General features: G+C 40.1%; 1 protein-coding gene across 14 annotated transcripts in view; it reads right to left on the bottom strand.

Moving 5' to 3' along the window:
• Positions 1-22076, bottom strand: part of ST7 (suppression of tumorigenicity 7) — a 262668-nt gene that overhangs the window by 56305 nt on the left and 184287 nt on the right. For all 14 annotated transcript variants that reach the window (XM_042970459.1, XM_042970436.1, XM_042970442.1 and 11 more), the window contains one exon: positions 3326-3440. In XM_042970459.1, coding sequence (XP_042826393.1) covers positions 3326-3440 — 115 coding nt within the window. The remainder of the gene's footprint in view (positions 1-3325; positions 3441-22076) is intronic.

Here is a 22076-nt window from a genome sequence, read left to right as displayed (position 1 = left end):
TATCTTACTGAACAAAGACTGACCTCAGTTTATCTCTTTTCTCTCACCATATAACATCTCCATGGCTTTACTTTAACGTCTTGGGCTCTGCATCTGAACAAGTTACTTAACTTCTCTCTGTTCCAGTTACCACAGCTATAAAATGGGGCTAATAATAGTATCTACCTCCTATGCTTGTGGTAAGAATAAATGAGTTTATCTGCACAGGGCTTAGAATCATGTCTGACCCTGACACAATGTAAGAACTCATAAATACTAGCTGTTGCCACAGTTATTTTAGTCATTGTATGAAGGACTCTAAGAGCAGGATCAACCACCTGGATAAAAACTGCCCACCCATAATGTGAGTTAGCAAATTGAAAAGAGTATGAAAACTCCTAAGGATAGCAAGACAGCACTTCAGACTAATGGCTGGAATAACATAACATGAGAAGATATCTAAAGGGCAGAATCAAAATTAGACGGCAGATTACAGACAGGTATGACCAAGTAACCGGTAATCCTCCGAGGGATCCATGTGCTTCACTGCAAATGGAGTTTGTGAATGTCACTTTTAAAACTCAGAGGCAAAAAAAATTGTTTTAAAGATGAAGAACAAAAAGACTGAAGCAAAGGGATACACGTTACCTTTCTCCTTTCTTCGAACATGTTGGTTTCCCCTCGCACCTTGCCATACTTCTAAATCCTTTCGCAAAGGTCAGAACAGCAGTACAAACCCCACTATGTCATAACTTCCCAACGCACTCTTTAAAAAATTCGGCCACTGAGCAAAAGTAATAAAGAAGGACTGTACCCATAAACCATCCAAGAAACAACTACCCAACAAGAGCATTCCAACTTGCAAAGATAACATATAATCCTATTGCTCTGGGTGTGGCTCTGTGAACAGGCATGGAGAGGCTGGGATTCAAAGTGCTGTCTCCAGCATCTCATAGATTAGACTGATGACATCTGAACCAGGGCAAAGAACAGGGCGCCCCTAACTGCTGTCTGTACTCCAAGCCCTCTAAAGCACCCGCACCTTGTACAGGGCCAGAAAATGAGGCAACAATTCAGTCAAGATCCTCTGGGTCTCCTGGAAAAGCAGGAGGGATGAACTTGAAACAGCCCATTTTATGGTATGGGGTGAGGAACAAGAGGCATGTTTTTTAAAAGTCTTGTGTGGTTGCGGCTCGTTCTACAAGAACAGTAACTTCAGCAGCCACTTCATTATATTTCTACTGTAAATGACTGAGGCCTGAGCCAAGTCCGCACCAAAACACCCTCCAGAATTCAGTCGGGGTTAGGTCATCTGCAGTCTATTGACAACTGCTGAACTCAAAACCCCTAACAAGGCATCTCAGCAACAGTATGTGTCCTGCCACTAATGAGGCTCTTTTTCCATGAATAATGAATAAGAACATCATGTCTGTTGCCAGGTACACAACATAAACAAAGCTCAACACAAGGGCCCTGGTATGGTGAGTTTGTCCATTTGCCACAAAGGAATTTTGCAAAGCGTGAGCCAAGTTTTAGTGGAGGGTGGGACGGGCTGTTGTAACAAATAATGTGAACATATGTTATCAGAATCTAATAAATCAGCATTTGGTTGGTGTGGAACAGAGGCTGTGCAACGGGATAGACAGAGATGACAGAAAGCTCCAAATGAGTTCATTTCTCTATTTTACAATCGGTCTTATAACACAAAGCTGATGATTTCTGTAACGAACTGAGATCGTCATGAAAGGAGCCTTATGGGATTTGAGATATCAAAGGCTTTACCAGTTACATCTTTTTTTTCTTAAGCCTTGGTGTACCAGGTTGAGCACAGGTCAGCACTAGGGATGAGAGCACTGAACCCTTGCTATGGCATTGATGGCTACAGGGTAGGATCTAAAAAAGGTGCATGGCCACATGAACCCAGTGCATGGTACTGGGTTCCTTTTATACCGAAAGACCCTCAATGTATGAGCATTTTGCCTATAAGCTAGTCTTATGGCTTAGATTCCCAAGGTCAGACAAATAGTGAGATTCCAGCAAATAAACAGAGAACAAAAGTGAGCTGACATGAAGGCCAAACAGTTTTTATTTTGTTTACTATAACGTATGCCACAAATACTTTTCTGTCTTTCTAAAATCAGTTCCATACTAGGTAGCATGTATCTTGTTACACAGGGTGCTTGTGTTCACACAGGCCAAGTAATGCCATCACTGGCTGAGGGCTTATAGTTTCCATTGATTTGAGCAAGAATTAACAACAAAACAAAACTAAAACAGTCTCCCAATGCTCAGTTTCCCCAACTGTAGGAGAGGACAACTCCAACCTACTTCAGAGATTCCTTATGAAGAACTGTATTAAAATAAAATGGCTTGTTCTATTTGTTTGAGGAGTTCCTGGGAAGTTAGATTTGAATGGTTCTTTAAATGCACTGAAGATGCTTTACTAAGGAAAAGAATATTTCATAAAGCAAAAAATTAGTATGTGACAAAAGTAATCACTCCCTAATGTCCATTTTATAAGCAAACATGTTTATTTTGGGGAGAGAGTTAATTAAATAAGGTAGAATGGCATACAATTCTGCAGAGATTCCAGTAGCTAGGTCATGGCAGGTAATTATGTGGGTAATTCTTTTGCAATTAATCAATTAGTGAATTCACAGACAATGGCAATATTAACACAAGAGTTTGGAAATCTTTGAGATGTGTCAGTTTATTAATAACAGGCAAAATGGAATAACCTCACGGGTAAGTAACCTAGACGGTGAAGGGATTTCAAAGCCCTTCACGTGAAGAGATGGGGGGTATTCTGCTAATGAGGAGAAGACCTGGGATGAAGGGCACATTATTTTATCTTTAAATATTTACTAAGCTATCATAAGGGCTGCAGTAAGGGCCACTAGCTGTTCTATATTGCTTCAAAGGATCAACATGACCAACAGGTAGTGGTCACAGTCACCTGATGTGGGGTCGTAGCAAGGACTCGAACAGTCAGGGCTGTCCTAACAGGATCTGTGTTGCCTGCAGAGATTCTGAGTGATTCCTGACCATGGAGGCAATAAAGCAGAGCATGCATAGCTCTTGTTGATGGGAAGAGTACAAGGGGAACCTACTGGGAGGGAAGGAGAGGAATGTAGCACAGGCCACATGACATTTCTGGCCCCCACTAAAAACCAACCATTAAACTCTAAGATTTTTAAAAATGCCATCATAAAACTGTAGGTGAAAACTCTGTAAGTGGATAGTTATCAAAGTGCTGTACTATTTGAAATGGTCTTTCCAATCCAATCATTGAAATACATCAAGAAAAGAAAAATTCTCAAGTAGATGAAAATAACCAAGGACTCACCATCATACTTTGCTAAGACTGCCTGAACATCAGCATATGCTTGTAGTTCCAGAAGTGCTTCTAGAAGGTTTTCATGGATGTTGAACATGCTCAGCAAGGGGAACTCCTTCATCAACTAGGAAAGAAGAAATCAAGGATGATTAATATAGATTTCCTATTTTCTAAAAGTACAATGAGTACCAAATTGTAATATATTTAGGATAAAAAAATATAATTTTAGAAGTATAGGTAATACTGAATTATAAGTATTCATACCAATTATTATTTTGTAAAGCATTAGATGCTCAAATCTTTTCCTGCTATTTTAGGAAAATGGCAGCTTTGAGTTGGTAAGAACCCTAAGGTGGAAGAGAATCCATAAGTGAGGGGGTCTCATAAAAATGGAGGAAGACGCTTAGCAGTGGTGCTCAGTAATGTTAGAATATGATAGATGCAAATTAGGCAAAGATTGAACACTATCTCATGGGCATTAATAGGTTAACTTTGGTAAGAGAAGTTTGGATGAAAACCAGAGAACAGAAGGGTAAGCAAGCAAGCACTATTCCCTGGAGCAGCCTGGTGACAAAGTTAAGGAGAAAAAGCAGGAAAATAACTAGAAGGCGATACGGGTTGAGAAAATGTGCAGGTAGTTGTAGAGAGTAGCAGAAAGGATTGCTGTTCAGGAGTTCCTGCTGGTGGCCTCAAGAAAACAGGAGTCAAGATCATTTTCCAAAACTGAGGGAATAGTTTTGGCAGGGAGGAAATTTGAAGATGGGGGTGACAGTGTAGAACAGCCAGAAAGGGATTTGTAGGATTGCTCAGGCCATCTCAAGGGCTTAACAAATTGGGGACCATGAATTCACAACTACAACTGGCATCCTTGTCAAGTTTTAGTTAACAGTGCTCACCAGCCCAGGTACAATAGCAAAGATGTCAAATAGTGAGGTTGAGGCTGGGCAGAATGGACTAGATTCAGTAAAAAGTCACAGAGCAAGAAGAGTTGGCTAGAATTAGGAAAGAATGATTAACGCAATGGCCTAAAGGTTCTAGACAGGATGGGGAGGAAGAGTGGTCCAAAGGGAGGCAAGGGATATAATAATGAACTTCACTAGAAAGCAAACAAAGAAGAAAGGGCCAAGAATTTCAGATAAAATCTTATCTTACAGAAAGATAACCAGGTTCTTTATACAGCAAAATCATATGCATATATGGTATGTGTATGCACATATGCACTGATGTATATGTACATGTATATATCCTTTATTTAATATTTTATATGGATAACTGTTTTCTATTATAAAACAATGCCCTCTTTTCTTGATGCCAACATCTTTAAAGCAATTGTGCTGAGAGAAATAATACTCAAAAAATGGCTAACTCACTGTTAAGAAACCAGTGGATACGTTGCCTTGACTATCCACTTCTTCCTATATTAGAAACATTTGCCATATTTTGTTTTTTAGAGCCAAGAATCATTTAGCATATCTATAAAAATAAATAATTTTCTGCAGTCCCAAAGAGCATCATATTACCAATGAAAAACACCTATCAAAATGATTATGTGTTCGGTAAGACTATCTGAACCCCCTAGAGACAGCCTGCAGTATTTTCACTGCAAGTAAAGGAAGTGAATAAGACTATACCACACATTGTCAATGTTCTGTAACCAATAAAAGTATTTCTTGTTCTGGTTCACTTTGATTCTGGTTGACATTACTCTTTGATTCCCCCCCCCTTTTCTAATTAGGGCTCGTTAGAATTAAAGCTCTCTGTCATTCAGCGTTTGGCAACACAATAAAGACATTCTCTAAACTGCAACATTTAAACATTTGTCATTTTTGACCAATTCTTCAGGTAAGGTCAAACTTCAAGGACTTAAGTCTTATTCTGTAATTTTAAAACCGTAGCAGCAAATAGTAGCACGCTGCAGCTTAGAAACTGAGAGGGAGTCTCGCCAAGACACAGTGAGACCATGTGAGCAAACACAGGAGTCTCAGCCTGTTTCAACAGAACTTGAAGCAGGACACTAGGCGTCTGGGCAGCAGCACTTTCACGGCAAGCTTCGACATGGTACACAACATCCGAAAAAATAATCACCAATAACAGATTTTAAACATGGCAAATGGCAAACGTTGGAGAAGTAATCAAAGTCATATGACAATTTGGATTCTAGCTTTCCTTGTTTAACATAAACAAGGAAAAGTGAGCCTTCCGCTGGCTCCACCTCTCTGTAGCTATCACCTTGCTGTCCCCAGCCCCTCACAAGAAGGTCTCTTAGAAAAAAGCCATGCACGCTCTGCTTCCTTGGCTCCCTTCTTTCCTCACCGCATAGCTGCACTCTGGCTTCCACCCCACAGCTCCTCGGACTCTGCTCACCCCACATCTACAGGTGACCCACACTGCTCCTGTGGATACTCCCCAGTCTCTTTCCTTGCTTGACCTTGGCAACGTTTGACAGTTTGATGACTTTTCCCTTAGAACTCTTTTCTCTCTTGGCTTCCTCAACACCATTTTCTTCTGGATTTCTCCATACTTATCCCCTCACTCTTTCTCTAGTTTCCCCCTTGCCTCCTACATAGGAGTAAGTAGTCTCCCCAGTTATATCCAGTACTCTTCTCATAAACACCCTGACATCCAGGATTGCTCTTGTGTCCAATAGAGCAATCCTGTGTCCAATGTCTTGTGTCCAATGTCTTGTGTCCAATGTCTCTGTCTCAATACAGGCACTATTGTGAAGATGGCTCCCACATTCTCACATCCTGCTCTGACCTCCTCCTAAGCTATTAAATCCATTCATAAACTATCTCCCTAACAGTTTTGCCTGACGTATCTAATACTGTGCTCATAAATTCTTCTTTCCCAAACCAACCCTTCAAACCTATTCTCTCTTCAATAGGTATTCCTCTCTCAGAGAAAAGAACCATTAACTCCTGTTACTCTCTTTGCCCTACCAACTACAGCCATCTTAGAGGTCCCTAAACCCATGAACTACTATGTACAAAATGCTGATAGCTTTCATCAAGTTCCTAGAAAGTTGTTATACAACCAGCAAACAAGCAAACACCTTAAGAATCTTACCATGTGCTCTTTTCTCTGACCTTGTTGCCAATAACTTAGTTTATACTCTTATATTATATATGGGCTAAATTGCTCAAATAGCATCTTTTTTGTTCTTGCCTCTCTGGATCACCTCTTTCCAATCCACCCTTCACACTGCTGTCATAATGGCTTTTCAAATATACACACTTAAGTCCACCACACTCCTGTTTTGAAGAGGCAACCACTGACATGGCCCCAAGGAACTAGGCAGATGTGAATACATATTTACAAACAAGGCTATTTATCACAACATCATTTATAATACTGAAAAATGCAAGCAACTTAATTTAACCCATTGTGAGGCATTCAAGTATAATAAGACACAGTCATCTTTTATGCTATTAAGTATCAACATTGGAGGTTAAATTCTCAAATAATTTTTAATGACATGGCCTAGGAAATGCTGACACACAATGTTACAATTTAAAAAGTGGATACAAACTATATTTTGCAATAAGATCATGCTTTTCTTCTCTATCTATGCATGCACAGAACCACACTTGGTTAGAAATACACCAAAATGTTTTAACAATTGTTATTTATTGTTAGTGAGATTAAAGATGATTTTTATTTCTTCCTTCATATTTTCCATATGTTCTAATATATTTAAAAGGAGTATATGTATGTTCTATAAATTAGGGAGGAAAAATTATTATTTTTAAAAATATTTCCACTTATTTTTTTTTAATTTTTTTAAAACATTTATTTATTTTTGAGACAGAGAGAGACAGAGCTTGAATGGGGGAGGGTCAGAGAGAGAGGGAGACACAGGATCTGAAACAGGCTCCGGACTCCAAGCCCTCAGCACAGAGCCCAACGTGGGGCTCGAACCCACGGACGGCGAGATCATGACCTGAGCTGAAGTCGGACGCTTAACCAACTGAGCCACCCAGGCGCCCCATTTCCACTTATTTTTTTTTAATTTTTTTTTAACGTTTATTTATTTTTGAGACAGAGAGAGACAGAGCATGAACGGGGGAGGGTCAGAGAGAGAGGGAGACAGAGAATCGGAAGCAGGCTCCAGGCTCTGAGCTGTCAGCACAGAGCCCGATGCAGGGCTTGAACTCACGGACCGCGAGATCATGACCTGAGCCGGAGTCGGACGTTCAGCCGCCTGAGCCACCCAGGCGCCCCTCATTTCCACTTATTTTTGAGAGAGCACAAGAAGGGGAGAGGCAGAGAAGTGGGATGGAGGATCTGAAGTGGGCTCTGTGCTAACAGCAGTGAGCCTGATGTGGGGCTTGAACTCACAAATCGTGAGATAATGACCTAAGCTGAATTCAGACGCTCAACCAAGCCACCCAGGTGTCCCCAGGAAAAATTATTTCTAAGAGTACCTACTTCTCTGTTAAAAAAAAATGAAATCTTGCCATTTGCAACAACATGGATGTATCTACAGAATATAACGTTAAGTGAAGTAAGTCAGAGAAAAACAAATACCATATGATTTCACTCATATCTCGAATTTAAGAAACAAAACAAATGAACAACGGAAAAAAAGAGACAAACCAAATACAGACTCTTAACTACAGAGAACAAATTGATGGTTACCAGAGGGAAGGTGATGAGGGGAATGGGTGAAATAGATGAAAGTATTTGGGATGAACCCTGGGTGTCATATGTAAGAAGTGAATCACTGGGTTCTACTCCTGAAGCCATGACAACACTGTATGTTAACTAACTTGAATTTAAATTTAAAAATAAGAGTACACTTATCATGATGAGCACTGCGTAATGTACAGAATTGTTGAATCCCTATATTGTACACCTGAAAATAATATAAAACTGTATGTTAATTATACTGGAATTAAAATTTCAAATATAAATTAGAGAAGAAAATGCAAAAAAAGAATACTGACTTCTAATATAAAAAAAAATGAAAAAACAAGTAATTCACTCTGAAAATGAGTAGAGAACACGAACATAAATTGTCCAACGGAGACATACAGAGAGCCAACAGGCACAAGGAAAAGATGCTCAACATCACTAATCATCAGGGAAATATAAATCAAGACCAGCATGAGATATCACCTCATATCTATCAGATTAGCTATTATCAAAAAGACAAAAACCAACATGTTTTGGCGAAGGTGTGGAAAAAATGGAACCCTTGTGTTCTGTTGGTGGGAATATAAATTGATGCAACCACTGTGGAAAAACACAGTATGGAAAAAACTAAAAATAGACCTACCATTCCATCCAGCAATTCTACTTCTGGGTATTTATCTGAAGAAGATGAAAATACCAACCCAAAGTTCATTGCAGCATTATTTATAATAGCTAAGATATGGAAGCAACCCAGTGTACATCATTAAATGAATGGGAAAAGAAGATGTGTTAGAGGCACCTGGGTGGCTCAGTCCATTGAGTGTCCGACTTAAGCTCAGGTCATGATCTCACCGTTCGTGGGTTTGAGCTCTGTGTCGGGCTCTGTACTGACAGTGGAGTACAATGCCCTTCCTCCACTAGCACGCTCTCTCGCTCTCTCTCTCTCTCAAAATAAATAAATGCACCTAAAAAATTGTGGTATTATATGCAATGGAATATTACTCAGCTACAAAAAGAATGAAATCCTACCATTTGCAATAACGTGGATGGACTTAGAGAATGTTATGCTAAGTGAAATAAGTGAATCAGAGAAAGACAAATATTCTATGATCTCACTTACATGTGGAATCTAAAAAACAAAACAAATGAACAAACAAAACAAAACAGAAACAGACTCACAGATACAGGAAACAATCTGTTGGTTACCAGAGCAGGGAAAGGTTGGGAGTGGGAGGAAAAGGGGCAGGGGATTAAGAGGTACAAACGTCCAGTTATAAAATAAATAAGTCATGGGGGTGTAATGTGAGGCACAGGCAGCAGAGTCAATAACATTGTGATAACTCTGATGACAGAGGGTAACTAGACTTACCATGGGGATTACTTCATTCAGTATAAAAAAACTGAATCACTATAATATACACTGAGATTAACAGGGTATTATATGTCATTTATACTGCAATTAAAAATATATTGGTTTCTCATCAAATTCAGAATATAAAATCCCTAGCATGGCACACACAGCTCCTCATGACCAGTCTCTGTCCACTGTGCCAGCTCGCCACGAACAGCTTTTAGTTCCTTAAATAGGTCACATTTATTCTCATTTCTATCTCCATGCTCACCCTGTGTGAAGTGCTCTCCGTTCTGCCTCCTTGATCAATCTGGACAGCTCCTCAACTTCCAGGAACCCTTACCTGCCCTTTGACTCCTTACCTCTTATCTGCCTGGTGAAGCACCCCTGCCCCCAAATTCCAGAGTCCTTGTCACAATGATCTATATCTTCCCCATGAGCCAGGAAAGAGTGTGAGAGTAGAAATTTTGGCTTATCACTAGATTCCTGGTTACTGACTGGCCCATCGTAGGTGTTCCACACATATTTCATGAATGGAATGCTTTCTAAAGGCTTTTAAAAGTTATCTCTACCTTTGGTGTATATATTATACGTGTGCTGCAACAGGCCTACTTCAGGCCCTCAGGTTATATATCCCTGAACATGTTCCTCTACCATCAAAAATCTTCCAATGATTTTATCTACACCTTAGAAAAAGTATAGTTAGAACCCATAAGCTTTGACTCAATGTAATGAAAACCTGTCTTAGAGTATGAAAATGTATGAAAATGGAACAGATGGCCTAGAGAAGTCTTCATCACTGGAGCTGTTCATACACAGAGGCCAGTCACTGGACAGAGATGCTCAAGAAAAGACACAAGACCTTTCAAATCTTGTAATTTGTAAAAGTTACAGAAGTTACAAAAGTTACTTGTTAAAGTCCCCAGCTCCTAAGCATAACTTTCAGACCCTCCCTCAGCTCAGTGCCAGATGTATCTTGCCTCTTCTGTCTTGTACAGGATTAAACTCTAGCCTTGTCAGACCAGACTATTATACACCATTCCCAGCATTCTTTCTACAGTTACTAGCCACTGTGTTTTTGCTCAAACTGTTCTCACCACCTGGAATACCTTTTCCCATCATTTACAAGGCAGCCTGTCAAAATCACCCCACCCTCCAAAGCCCAGATCAAATGCCACCTCCTAAAGTCACAGCATCATAGAAAGTGAGAGCCAGAAGAGCCCATGGAGATCATCCAAACACCCTCCTCAGTTTACAGATGAGTTCCCTCCCACCCCCGCCCCACCAAAAAACAATGAAGGCTGCAAATTTAAGTGATTCAGCCAAACTTAGTGCTGGGACTATGATTCAAACCCAGTCATCAGTACTGATTCCAAATTTCAACACATCAGAACCCTAGTCTCTGGCCTGCCAAGCCCAGGACAACTACACCATTTTGCTTAGGCTTCTCTGCTACAACACTTACCTACCTGCTTTGTTCTGTGCTTACATGCATGTATGAAGACAGCTGTATTACAGAGGAAAGAGCCCCATATGTGGAGTTGTTCCTGAATTTAAAACTCACTCTTTTCTATTACTTACTACCCAAGTGACATTGCACAAACTACTTACCCTCTCTGAGCCTTGGTTTCCTCATCGCCTGGGTCTAGGCTCATATGGCATCTTCTCAGACGTTCTCTACCACTCTATCTAATGTCCTCATCCCACTCACATCACCTTTTTCCACTGATTCTATCACAGTCTAAAATCATCTTACTTATTTGTTTATGTGGCTGAATATTAAATCACTTAAAAAGCCAAACAAAAAAGTAAATAGATTGATAATAGGTAATACTATTATTACAGGGGTCAGTAGATTTTTTTTTTTTCTGTGAAAAGCCAAAGAGTAAATATCTTCAGCTTTGTGAGCCGTATTGTCTCTTGCAACTCTCAATTCTGACACTGTAGCGTGAAAGCAGCAGTAAGCAGTTACTTACAAAACCAGGCAGGAGACCAGATCTGGCCCTCAGGCTCTAATTTGCGAACTCCTGGTTAACGGGAATAAATTAGAAAAAGTAAAAGGTCTTCATAAGAAGAGTTTCATAGTGATATTACATTTGAAAAACGTAACATCTCTTACAGACAACTGATTTGGCAGACTGTAATAAAATAAAAAAATAAGAAAGGCCTACCCTATAACCCAATTCTTATGCTTCCATCTCTGTTTCCTAAAAATCATTCACATGAGTTTCTGCACAGTTACATTCTGTGATATTCACACAGGATGGGGAGCACTGTCATAAACAGCGGAATGGACAGATCAAGTGGGGTATCTACATATGACAGAATGCTTTCGGCAGGCAAAAGGAGTGAATTAAGCCTAATATATCTCAATGTAGAAAAATATCAAGCAATTTTAAGAAATACTCTGTAGAGAAATACGCTGTAGAATATAGCATCTAATTAAATATTTAAATGCATACAATTCTACATATCATTTATATGGGTATGCATTATGGAGATGTAAGGAAAGCAAACTGGAAAAGTTGCTGGTGCCTCAGGGGAGGTAAATGGTGTGAGTGGTGGCCACATGGGGGCTACAGCTTTATACTGTTTTATTTCTTTCAGAAAGGAAGGAGAACAAAGACGACAGATTTTTTTTTTAATGTTTATTTATTTATTTTTGAGGGGGTGGGGAAGAGAGAGAGGAGACAGAGGATCTGAAGCAGACTCTGTACTGACAGCAGAACCGGGAGATCATGACCTGAGCCTAAGTCAGACATTTAACCTACTAAGCCACCCAAGCGCCTCAAAGATGACAGAATTTTTAATTAATGTATTACTATTTACTATTACTTAAAATTAATTCAGGGCAGTGATACTGTTTTTATTATTGTCTGTGTGTGTGTGTGTGTGTGTGTGTGTGTGTATGCACACATATATTTTAAAGTTGCTTCCTCAAACACAGGAAATTCATTAGCTGTCCTTTTCATTTGTAATTCCTCAAGTCAGGAACAGTTCAATTTTCATCAGTTAGACTTTGTTTTCTATTTTCAAACTGTCTTTGAAGCACAATTACTTCTTCCCGTTGGGGGTGACTCTGTAGTTCCTTAAGGTATTGATGTCTGAATAAACAACATTTGGAGAATCTCCTCAAAAAATAATGTGATCTAATAGATTTTAATACACTGTACTTGAGTCCTATAATGATATCAAGATAATAATCCAACTTCAGATAAACCACAGTTTAGAATCCCACTTCTGAAATCTCCTCCACCTGAACTGCAAAGTAGGTCCACTGACAGATGTGGTGTGAAGAATATTATTTCACCTTGAAGGATGCTTCAGAATTAAACCGACTGTAAGGTAAGTTACTTGCCTCTCTAACCCTTAGCATTGGAGGAGGGGGTGGGCTTAGACTTAGATGAGACTACTTTGTAAGAAAACTCTTCTGTCATAAAAGTTCCTCTTGCTTCTTCTCCAGAGCCACAAAGGCTCCCATGGCACTTGTATTCAAAATAAAAGAGAAGGCACTGGATAAGCAGTGGGGCTGCTGGAAAGGGTTCATCACGGGAGAGGTAGCACATTACATAAGTTAAGAGCACCACCGCCTTTGGAATCAGGTCTGGGTTCCCATCCAGGGACAGTGGGGCTTCTGAGCACCAAGTGAGCTGATTTTTCTCACCTGCAAGAGCAGGATAACACCTGGCTCACAGTGCACCCAGACACAATATGGGAGCTTGACAAATGGGAGCCATTATCCTTAAATAATGTTTATCCAGGTATACTGCATTTTCAAAGTGCTGTTTGTTTGTTTTGCTATGAGTGACTAGTTTTGTTCTTGGTTTTAGCTGTCCAATACAGCATATCTCAATTTATTTCATTTTAAAATACCGTACAAAAAGTGTTTTGGTGGTATAATTAGCCTTTATATTAAGAAACTTGAAGAATGAAGATATATGATAAATACAAGGCCTGTTTTCTATAAGCTAAGTCATTCTAAATAAATCTTTAAACTCACTCACTATCTAGCATAGCTCTGTTTATTTACTGCCAGCTATCTTCTCCATGCTGGTAATTGCTTTCTCCTGGCAGTCAGAAATTTATATGCCCTGTTTTGCCCAAATATTGCAGTTCACGTGCAGTGAAAACACTAACTCTCCTATGAGTCTTCTAATACCTATGGGGAAGAACATGGGATGGGCCAAGGATAGAATTTCAGTTTCAATTTTACATCATCTGGCTATTGTCAGTTCAAGTTTATTTCAGTGGAAGAATCTGAGGCACTTCTGAGGTTAACATTTATGAGCTCAAATAGGAAAAAAAAGGAGAGTTAATTCACTGGATTTGAAATACTCTATGGACATAATTTAGAACTACAGTCTGTATGCTTTTTCTCAGCTGACTTACAGGATGAAAACAACAGTTTAAACCTTTCAAGTTTGATTTGTATCTATTTAAACATTTTATTAGTTTAGCTATCCATGCATTGTTCTACGAGTGAAAAAAGCAATGTGAAAATTCTTACATATTTTAAGACAGGGGTAATTAAAAGAGATCCTCAACCAGATTCCTACTGAGGTCAATGCAAGCTTGGCTTAATTAAAGTTTATAGAATTTGGCCTGTATTATATTCAAACAGCAGATACTATTTTGCTATATTTGCAAGTTTGACATTATTTAATTATAGTTTCAAATAAAGGCATAAACATAAAATAGAAAAGACACTCTGTATTGCATGGTTATTATTTTGTCAGTGATTTTTACTGACACTAAGGGCCATGAAAAGAAAGATGGAATTGTTTACCAGAGTCCTGGGAGATTCATGAGCGTTCCATTTACACAGACCACTATAAAATGCAATGGTCTGAGGCTTAAACATACATTAATAAGAAAATGCCATTTTCAGAGCTAATCTAAAGGAAAATATTAAGCTGTATCTATTGAAAAATGACATGATCAATACATGACCTGTCTGGACAATTAAATCACCAGTTAACTAGTTCTTCATGGAACTGAGCACATGATGTAAAATATACCCATCATCACTGATACCTGAAGAGAGAAATAACAGTGGTAGGCATGATGGCAAATCATCTGATGACAGTTCTATAATGATTCAAAGGGCTGGAAGGTTACCTAAATAATTACCTTTCTCATCAAAATTGCACTCCACACATTCCCGAAAGTGAAATCTTCCTTAAATTTTCTAGTGACTAAGACAAGCTTTACGTTTATGCAGATCCTAACAAAAATATTTTCAGTATAAAATGCCCTCTTCTATTTGTTCCTCAATCAAATAAGGATAAAACAAGCATGGTCAGAATTTAGAAATCTTCTTCAATAAGATTCTCTTCTTGGGACGCTTGGGTGGCTCAGTGGCTCAGTTGCTTAAGCATCTGACTTCGGCTCAGGTCATGATCTCATGGTGTGTAAGTTCTAGTCCTACATTGGGTGAGAATGAGCCCCGCTTCAGGTGAGCTCAAGTCCCGTGACCAGTGAATGTGAGCCTCTCTTCGGGTGAGACCTACTTCTCTCTCCCCCTTCTCTCTCGCCCTCCCACCCCACCCCTCCTGGGATTCTCTCTCTCTCTCTGCCCCTTGCTCACTTGTGCCCCCCCCTCAAAAAATAAATAATACATAAAAGCAAGGGTCTGATAGTACCATTGTATTATCTATGTCATCATGTGTGTGTAAAATTTCCCTACTCTAAACTCATGGTAAACTGTAGTTTCAAGAACAGCAAGGGTGAAGTTGGAGACAAGGGCAGGGAAGAAGTCAGCCCCATCCTGTTTTAGGGAAAAGAATAATTTGTACGCTCCTCAAAACTGACAGGTAACACTTTGAGTAAAACATTTTCTTTATCATCTTAAACAGCTTCAAATAGGGCTTTGCCCTGGCCTTGAGATCATGAACAAATCCGAACAATGTGATGCATATTTCAAATGGCTTGGAAGCAGGCCCAGTAACGGAAAACAGGATGATAAGCATCCTTCCCTCTGTGATGACATGGCATTGCTCTCCTGTTCCAGGAGTGGCCTCAACGAACAACTAAACATACCGGCCAACAATTACTGCCAGAAAGGCCTTTTTATGCCAAAACCACAATAACTGTGTTTGGCACACACCCTTCCACGTTCACAGGGGTAATGGTAAATAACTCTATTCAGGAGATTAACTCATTTGGTTATCTGGGGCACAGCTAACAAATACTCGCCCGAGCAGGCATCTCATGACATGGTCATGCTGAAAGTTAAGAATTAGGAAAGATTCTTTTATAAAGCAACAGGCGGGAGGTCAGCACCTCAACCTTTGACATAAACCCCCACACTGCTCTGTCATCACTTTGCCTTCCAGTGTTCCTTTTCCTCCCAGGTCTTTCCACTCTACCCTGCTGGAGCCTGAGGCCATGATATACAAATTCCCCGATGTACCCATGAACCATTTACACAACACGAACCTGAGCTCACTGTTCCTGTTTCAGCTGTTAATTTGACCCACAAAACTTGTGTCTAGCAGGAAGGATGTAAGACTGGCTTCTCCTCGTTCCCCAAAGCACATCTAACCATTACTGCTCAGCCCTGCCCTTGGGAAGCAGTTCCTGCTCCTCCGAAGCTCATGCCATGATGTTCCAGCACTTGCTGCCATCCTTCAATCCTGTTTTCTACCAGGCAACAGACCCTCAGACACTGAAGATTTGGGCACCTGACTGCATATTCTTACTTTTAACCTCAAGCCCTAGCCTCAGTGGAGATTATTACAGTCCATGTAAAAATCCCATGTACTATCCTAGACTCTCAATTATTTTACTATCTGAAAGCAAAAGACTATCCCTCCACTGCATTAGGTATCTAACCCAAGGCTACCTAGCCAAACTCTAGACCTTGACATCTAGATGTCCATGTCTCATATAAAATATGCAACTCTGACCATAACATACTGATCTCCAGTTATGTTATAGCACTGCTCACACCAACCTTCCTCTTTAATGTTACTAAGACCACCAGTGTCTTATCCGTTTCACTTACTGTCTGTGCTTGTCTTTCTCAGGCCACACCTATTACTCTTAAATTGTGTTCTTCTTTTAGCTTCCATGACATCACACTCCCCTGGTTTTCCTCCTCCCTTTCTTAGTGCTCCATTGGATGTTTCTCCTCTACCTAGCCTGTCAGTGTTAAAAGACCCTGAAGGTCACTTCTTAGCCTTCCTTCTTCTCTGTCTACATCTCTACATACATGATCTCACTCAATACCGTGGCTTTAAATCCTATACATATGTTGAGAATTCCCAAACTCCTCACCTCTGAGTTCCAGACACATATCCAATTGACTTCATGATATTTCCACCTGGAGGTAAATTTAACATGCCAAAACAGACCTCTAACATCTGTTATTCCTCTAGTCGTCTTCCTCTCTGACCATCATCAAGCTGCTCAGGCTAATAACCCATGGACTCATACGTATCACATTTTTTGAGAATACAATTTCTTTCTTTCCACATCCAGTCTGTTCAGCAATTCATTTTTCAGGTAACTACTGAGAAGCTACTATGCACCAGGCACTATTCTATTGGGATACAGTAGTAAACAGATACAAAATTTTTACTTTCCTGAAAGTGACCCTCTAGTGGAGATAGAAATTAAGCAAAAAATAAATAGAGAGAAATGATACATGTGGCAATATATATCGCCATAAGGTAGTAATAGGTTCTAAGGAGATAAACAAGGCAGGGAAGGGGGCTAGAGAATGCTGGCATGGCAAGAAGAAGTAATTTTAAATACACATATCAGGGAAGGCAGGGCAAGAAAGGTAGGAAGGTAACAGTTAATAAGAAAGTGAAACAGGTGAGGGAGCAAGTCATGAGAGTGTCTGGAAAAGGAGCATTCCTGGGGAAGATTCCAGCAAGCGTGAAGATCCTGAGGTAAGAATGAGTCAGGCATGTTCAACAAACAGCAAGAAGCCAATGTGGCTGGAGCACAGTGAATCCAGAACAGAAACAAGGGCTAAATTATGTAGGGCCTTGTAGGTCACTTTAGAGTTTAAATTCTGACATAAGAGACTAATGAAAGGTCTGAAGCCAAAGAATGACATGATCTAATTTATGCCTTACTGGCTCATTCTAGCTGCTCTGTGGAGAGTAGATGCAAGGAGACAAGAGTGAAATCAGGAAGCCAGTTATAAGGTTAATATAGTCCAAGTGTGAGATAATGATGGTTTAGACTAGGGATGGCTGTGGACACAGTAAGAAGTGGTAGGATTCTAAATATATTTTAAAGGTAGAGCCAAAAAATTGGCCATTAGTCAAATCCTGTGGGTTTTATGTCCAAATATATCTCAAAATCATCCACTTCTCCATGGCCACCCCTAATTCTAAGGCCCCCCTCATCAGTTCTTTCCTGGACTGCTATTATAACTTACCTGGACTCCCTGCTCCCACCCTCGCCCTCCATTTTCAGCAATGTACCCAATAATTTAATAAAAACATCAGTGAGATTATATCCCTCCTCTGTTTCACATATGCTAATGGATTCCCACTGCACTTTATTTCCTGAAAAGCCCTGAAGGACAAAGCTGCCTGCCTTTTCAAGTTCATCTCATTCCAACCTTCCCTTCATTCGCCCTGGATTCCTTCTCTTTCTTCTTCTTCTCTTTTTAAATATGTATGTATATATGTATGTATGTATGATTTTGAGAGCGAGAGATAGAGAGCAAGTGAAGGAGGGGCAGAGATAGAAGGGAGAGAAAGAATCCCAAGCAGGCTGTCAGTGCAGAGCCCGACGTGGGAGTCAATCTCATGAACTGTGAGATCATGACCTGAGCTGAAATCAAGAGCTGGATGCTAAACCTACTAAGCCACCCAGACACCCCAACTCCTTTCCATTATTATCCAATTCTTTCCAAACCCAGGGTCTCTGAATTAGCTCTTCCTCTGTAACATCTTCCTCTGCAGCCCCTCCCAGTTACCCTCTTTCATAGCAGACTTTCTAACACTCACCTCAGTCTGTAATTGTCTTTGTCAACCATGTCCCCTCTCCATTATAACTGTTCCATTACAGCTGTAATTGTTGGCTGTCTCGTTCTCCACTATGTACTTAGTGCTTAGAACTGGGTCTAGCACCTTGCAGGCCCTCCTTAGGCACTTTTTTAGAAACAATGAATCCATCATCCCTTCTTACCTTCCTTCCCTCCCTCCCCTCTCCCACCTAGAACCCATGGCTCATCATCTTACCACTTCCTTGACAATCCCTCAAGCTCCTGACTTCCTTGTCTGTCCATTTCACTCACCCAGCAATACCTGACATTGAATCAAACCAGACGATTACCAATTCTGTCCCAACATTCAGGCCAAAGAACACAACTGTAAGGTTTGGAGGAACAACTGAAATATAATAATCTCCAACTTCTGAGGGGCTGAAACTGCTCAGTGAACCTCTAGTAAATTTCCCTGGTGACTTCTCTCCCCCATTCTACCACTCTCTCCATGCTCTTAACCCATATCATCCCAATTCACTCTCAGAAGAACATCTTGTCATCTAACTTAATCAAGAAAACAAGAGTCAAAAGGAAGGACCCCTTTCCATTCTTCAGCCTTATCTCTCTACTACAATCCCCATCTGCATCCAGATCTATCTGTGTATCCCTGCCAGCCATGCATGGAATCCCTTCCCTCCTGTTCTCCGGAATTCATCACTGCACACTCCTCAGAACTTCATTCTATCAATGATGCCCTCTCTTTTTATAGATGTTCAACTTCTCCCTTTCTTCTCAGTATTTTCCATCAACATATGAATGTGCTCTGGTCTTCTACTGCTTACATGTTCCATTCTAGGTACAATCTCCTCTTTCTTTTCCTTTTATTTATAAGCTTATTGACAGGGTCATCTCAAGTAGAACATTACCTCACAACAAGGAGACAACATAATGCAATCTATTGTAAACCTTTATATCCCACTGATCTTGCTGTAGCCAAATTACCAACCACCTTTTAAAAGTAAAACATAACAAATATTTTCTCCATGATAAATATTTATTGAATATGTAATGTGTGACAAGCACTGTGCTAAGAATTGTTCTGATCTCATATTCATTTTCCTTTCTTTCTATAGTTTTCGTAATACAATATTCTCCTAGATTTTCTATCTACTTCACTCATCACTTCTTTTCAAGTCTCCTTTGATCAACCTATTCTGCATTTCCCTTCAATTTTTTGTTTGTTTGTTTTCCTTTAAACTTTATTCACTCTTCCCTGGATGACCTCATCCTCGTTTACCATTTTAATCACCTTCCATGCTGATCATTCCCAGAACATCCTCCAGTCAAAGTTTCTCTCTGGTGCTCAAGGCCTGTATATCTTACCACCTACTAGATATTCCCATTTCGATGACCCACAGGCACTGTAAAAGTAGCATATCTAAATTCTTCCTGTCCTCCCCACCTCTTTCCCAAACCAGGTACTTATATTATAATCTCAATCCCCATAATGGCGCCATTGTCTCCCCAGTTTCCTAAGCTAGAAGTTCAGAAGTCATCCATGATTTCTCTTGCATGTTCTCTCCCTCACACAACAACCAATGCCCTGAAAGTAAAAACAAAAACAAGAGAAATTTATCCAATAAATCTCCAATTTCTTTCAACTCTACCTCTTTAATCTCTCAAATTGGACCTATAATCCACTGAGGTTGTTCTACCAAGACTCATTAAATTAAAACCAGAGCATTTGGATGTGTGTGTGTCTCTGTTACTGAAGAGAAGGCAAGACTGAAAAAAGAAATCATACCACACAGGATAGCATTTCTATCTTTGCAAAAGGGACATATATTCAGATACAGCAGCATAAATTGAACTCTCACTCTTTAGAAAAAGACCTAAATAAATTTCCGTTTTTGAAATCAGAGCATATTTATTAATACATCAACTCCAAGTCTACTCAAAAAGCCTTTCTGCATCCCACATCACTGTAGTAAAAGAACTCAGGCAAAGAACTTAACCAATTGAGATGAAAAACTAAACAAATATGTCTACCTCCTCTTCCTCCCACAAACCTATTAAAATGACAGGAAAGTGGCACAAAAGGAGACAAATCTATACTTGGATGAAAACAGCAAGGGGGACAGGAGGAATGGCTGGCAGAGCCACCAAACAAGCAATTTTAACAAATTTCTCTAAGACAAACTACAAACAGGACTTGATTCAACCACAGGAGAGAAAGCTAAGGAAGCTGCAGCTCTTCTTCAGAGAGGCTCCCAATTTATAGAGAAGGCAGGGACAGAGAGCAAGAGTGGGTTCCCAGGCAGTAACTGTACATAACTAAACACTTGACCACAGAACAGCTGGGCTGAACCACTCTTCTCACACCTAAGAGTTGAATAGAGATGAAATGCCTGCCTACTCTATAATCAGACAAACATTTGCTAAAGGAACTTAAGGTTTATTCAGGATGGAAAAGAGCTTCTAAGGTAGGAGTTGTAAATTCTCAGTCAGTCTTCTTACTTTTGCATTTGGTGGGATGTGCTGTGGGAAGTACTCCTATCTATTCCCACCCAGCCATCTAGTCATCCATCCATTCATTCAACAAAATCAACTGAGAAGCTATCATGTACCAGAGAACAAAATGAAGTTCCTGCCCTTGTGGAGTTTACTTTCCAGTGGAGGTAGGCAATGTAGACAATAAACAAGTAAACAAGTAAATGAGACTTCAAAAGTGAAAGGGCAATAAAACAATAAGACAGTAATATGATTGAGAATGACAATGTGTGTAACATAACAGTATGAAAATGTGTGTGTGTGTGTGTGTGTGTGAGAGAGAGAGAGAGAGAGAGAGAGACAGAGAGAGAGAGAGAGAGAGAGAGAGAGAGAGAGAGACAGGCAGTATGCACAGCGCTCCCACAGCTGGGTATCCCTGAAAGCTCCCCTAAGGTGACATTCTAGCTGAGCCTAAATGACCAGAAGGAGCCAGCCGAGTAGGGATCTGGAGCAGAGTATTCCAGGCAAAGAGAAGGGTCTGTACAAAGTCCCTGAGGAAGGAACAAGCAAACTTGGCATACTCAAAAAGAATCCAATGTGGCTACGGCCTAGTGAGTAAGGAAAAACAGTAGCATAAGCTGAGTTTGGAAGAGTAAGCAGGGAGCAGATCATATAGGACCTTACAAGCTTTGTAAAGAGTTTGCATTTTATTTTAAATGCAACAGTAAATCACCGAAGGCTTTTATGCAAGCAACAACTTCTGATCTGAGTTTTACAATACATCTCACTATGTTCTGCAGAAGGGACTCTACCAGGGCAAGAGCAGAAGCTTGGAGATCAACTGCATAGTTTGGATGAAAGATAATGGTGACCTGAGTGAGGATCACAGCAGTGCAACTGTACCACTGTGTGCACATTTTGGCAGAAAAGCCTACAAGACCTGTACACATTAACTGAATGTGAAAGGTGACACAAAGTGAGGAGTCTAGGGTATCTGGGAACTTTTTCTTACTCTACCTAAGCAGTAAAAATTTCACTGGTGGGAGAGTATAGCAGGGTGCCCTACTAGAAACTAAGTTCATATTTACAGGGCTCAATGAGACTCAGGTCTCAGAAAGTGCTGTTGTGCATCAATGGACTCTTGAGTCACAAAAGTAGTGTCTCCTGGCCCATGTTGAGGGAGAAAGCCATCAGGGTATATGCTCTTAATAAGTAGGACAGACAACTGTCCAGGAAGGAGATATATTTAATATTTTTTTAATCGATTATTAAAAAGGGAAACCCAGGAAGCCTCTCTGGTCATCACACACATTGCTGGCTTTGTTGCCTCTAAG

The sequence above is a fragment of the Panthera tigris genome, chromosome A2 (genome assembly GCF_018350195.1).
Source record: "Panthera tigris isolate Pti1 chromosome A2, P.tigris_Pti1_mat1.1, whole genome shotgun sequence".
NCBI classification, from domain to species: Eukaryota; Metazoa; Chordata; class Mammalia; order Carnivora; family Felidae; genus Panthera; species Panthera tigris.
The sequence above is the reverse complement of the archived record's forward strand: the minus strand, read 5'-3'. Positions and strand labels throughout refer to the sequence as shown.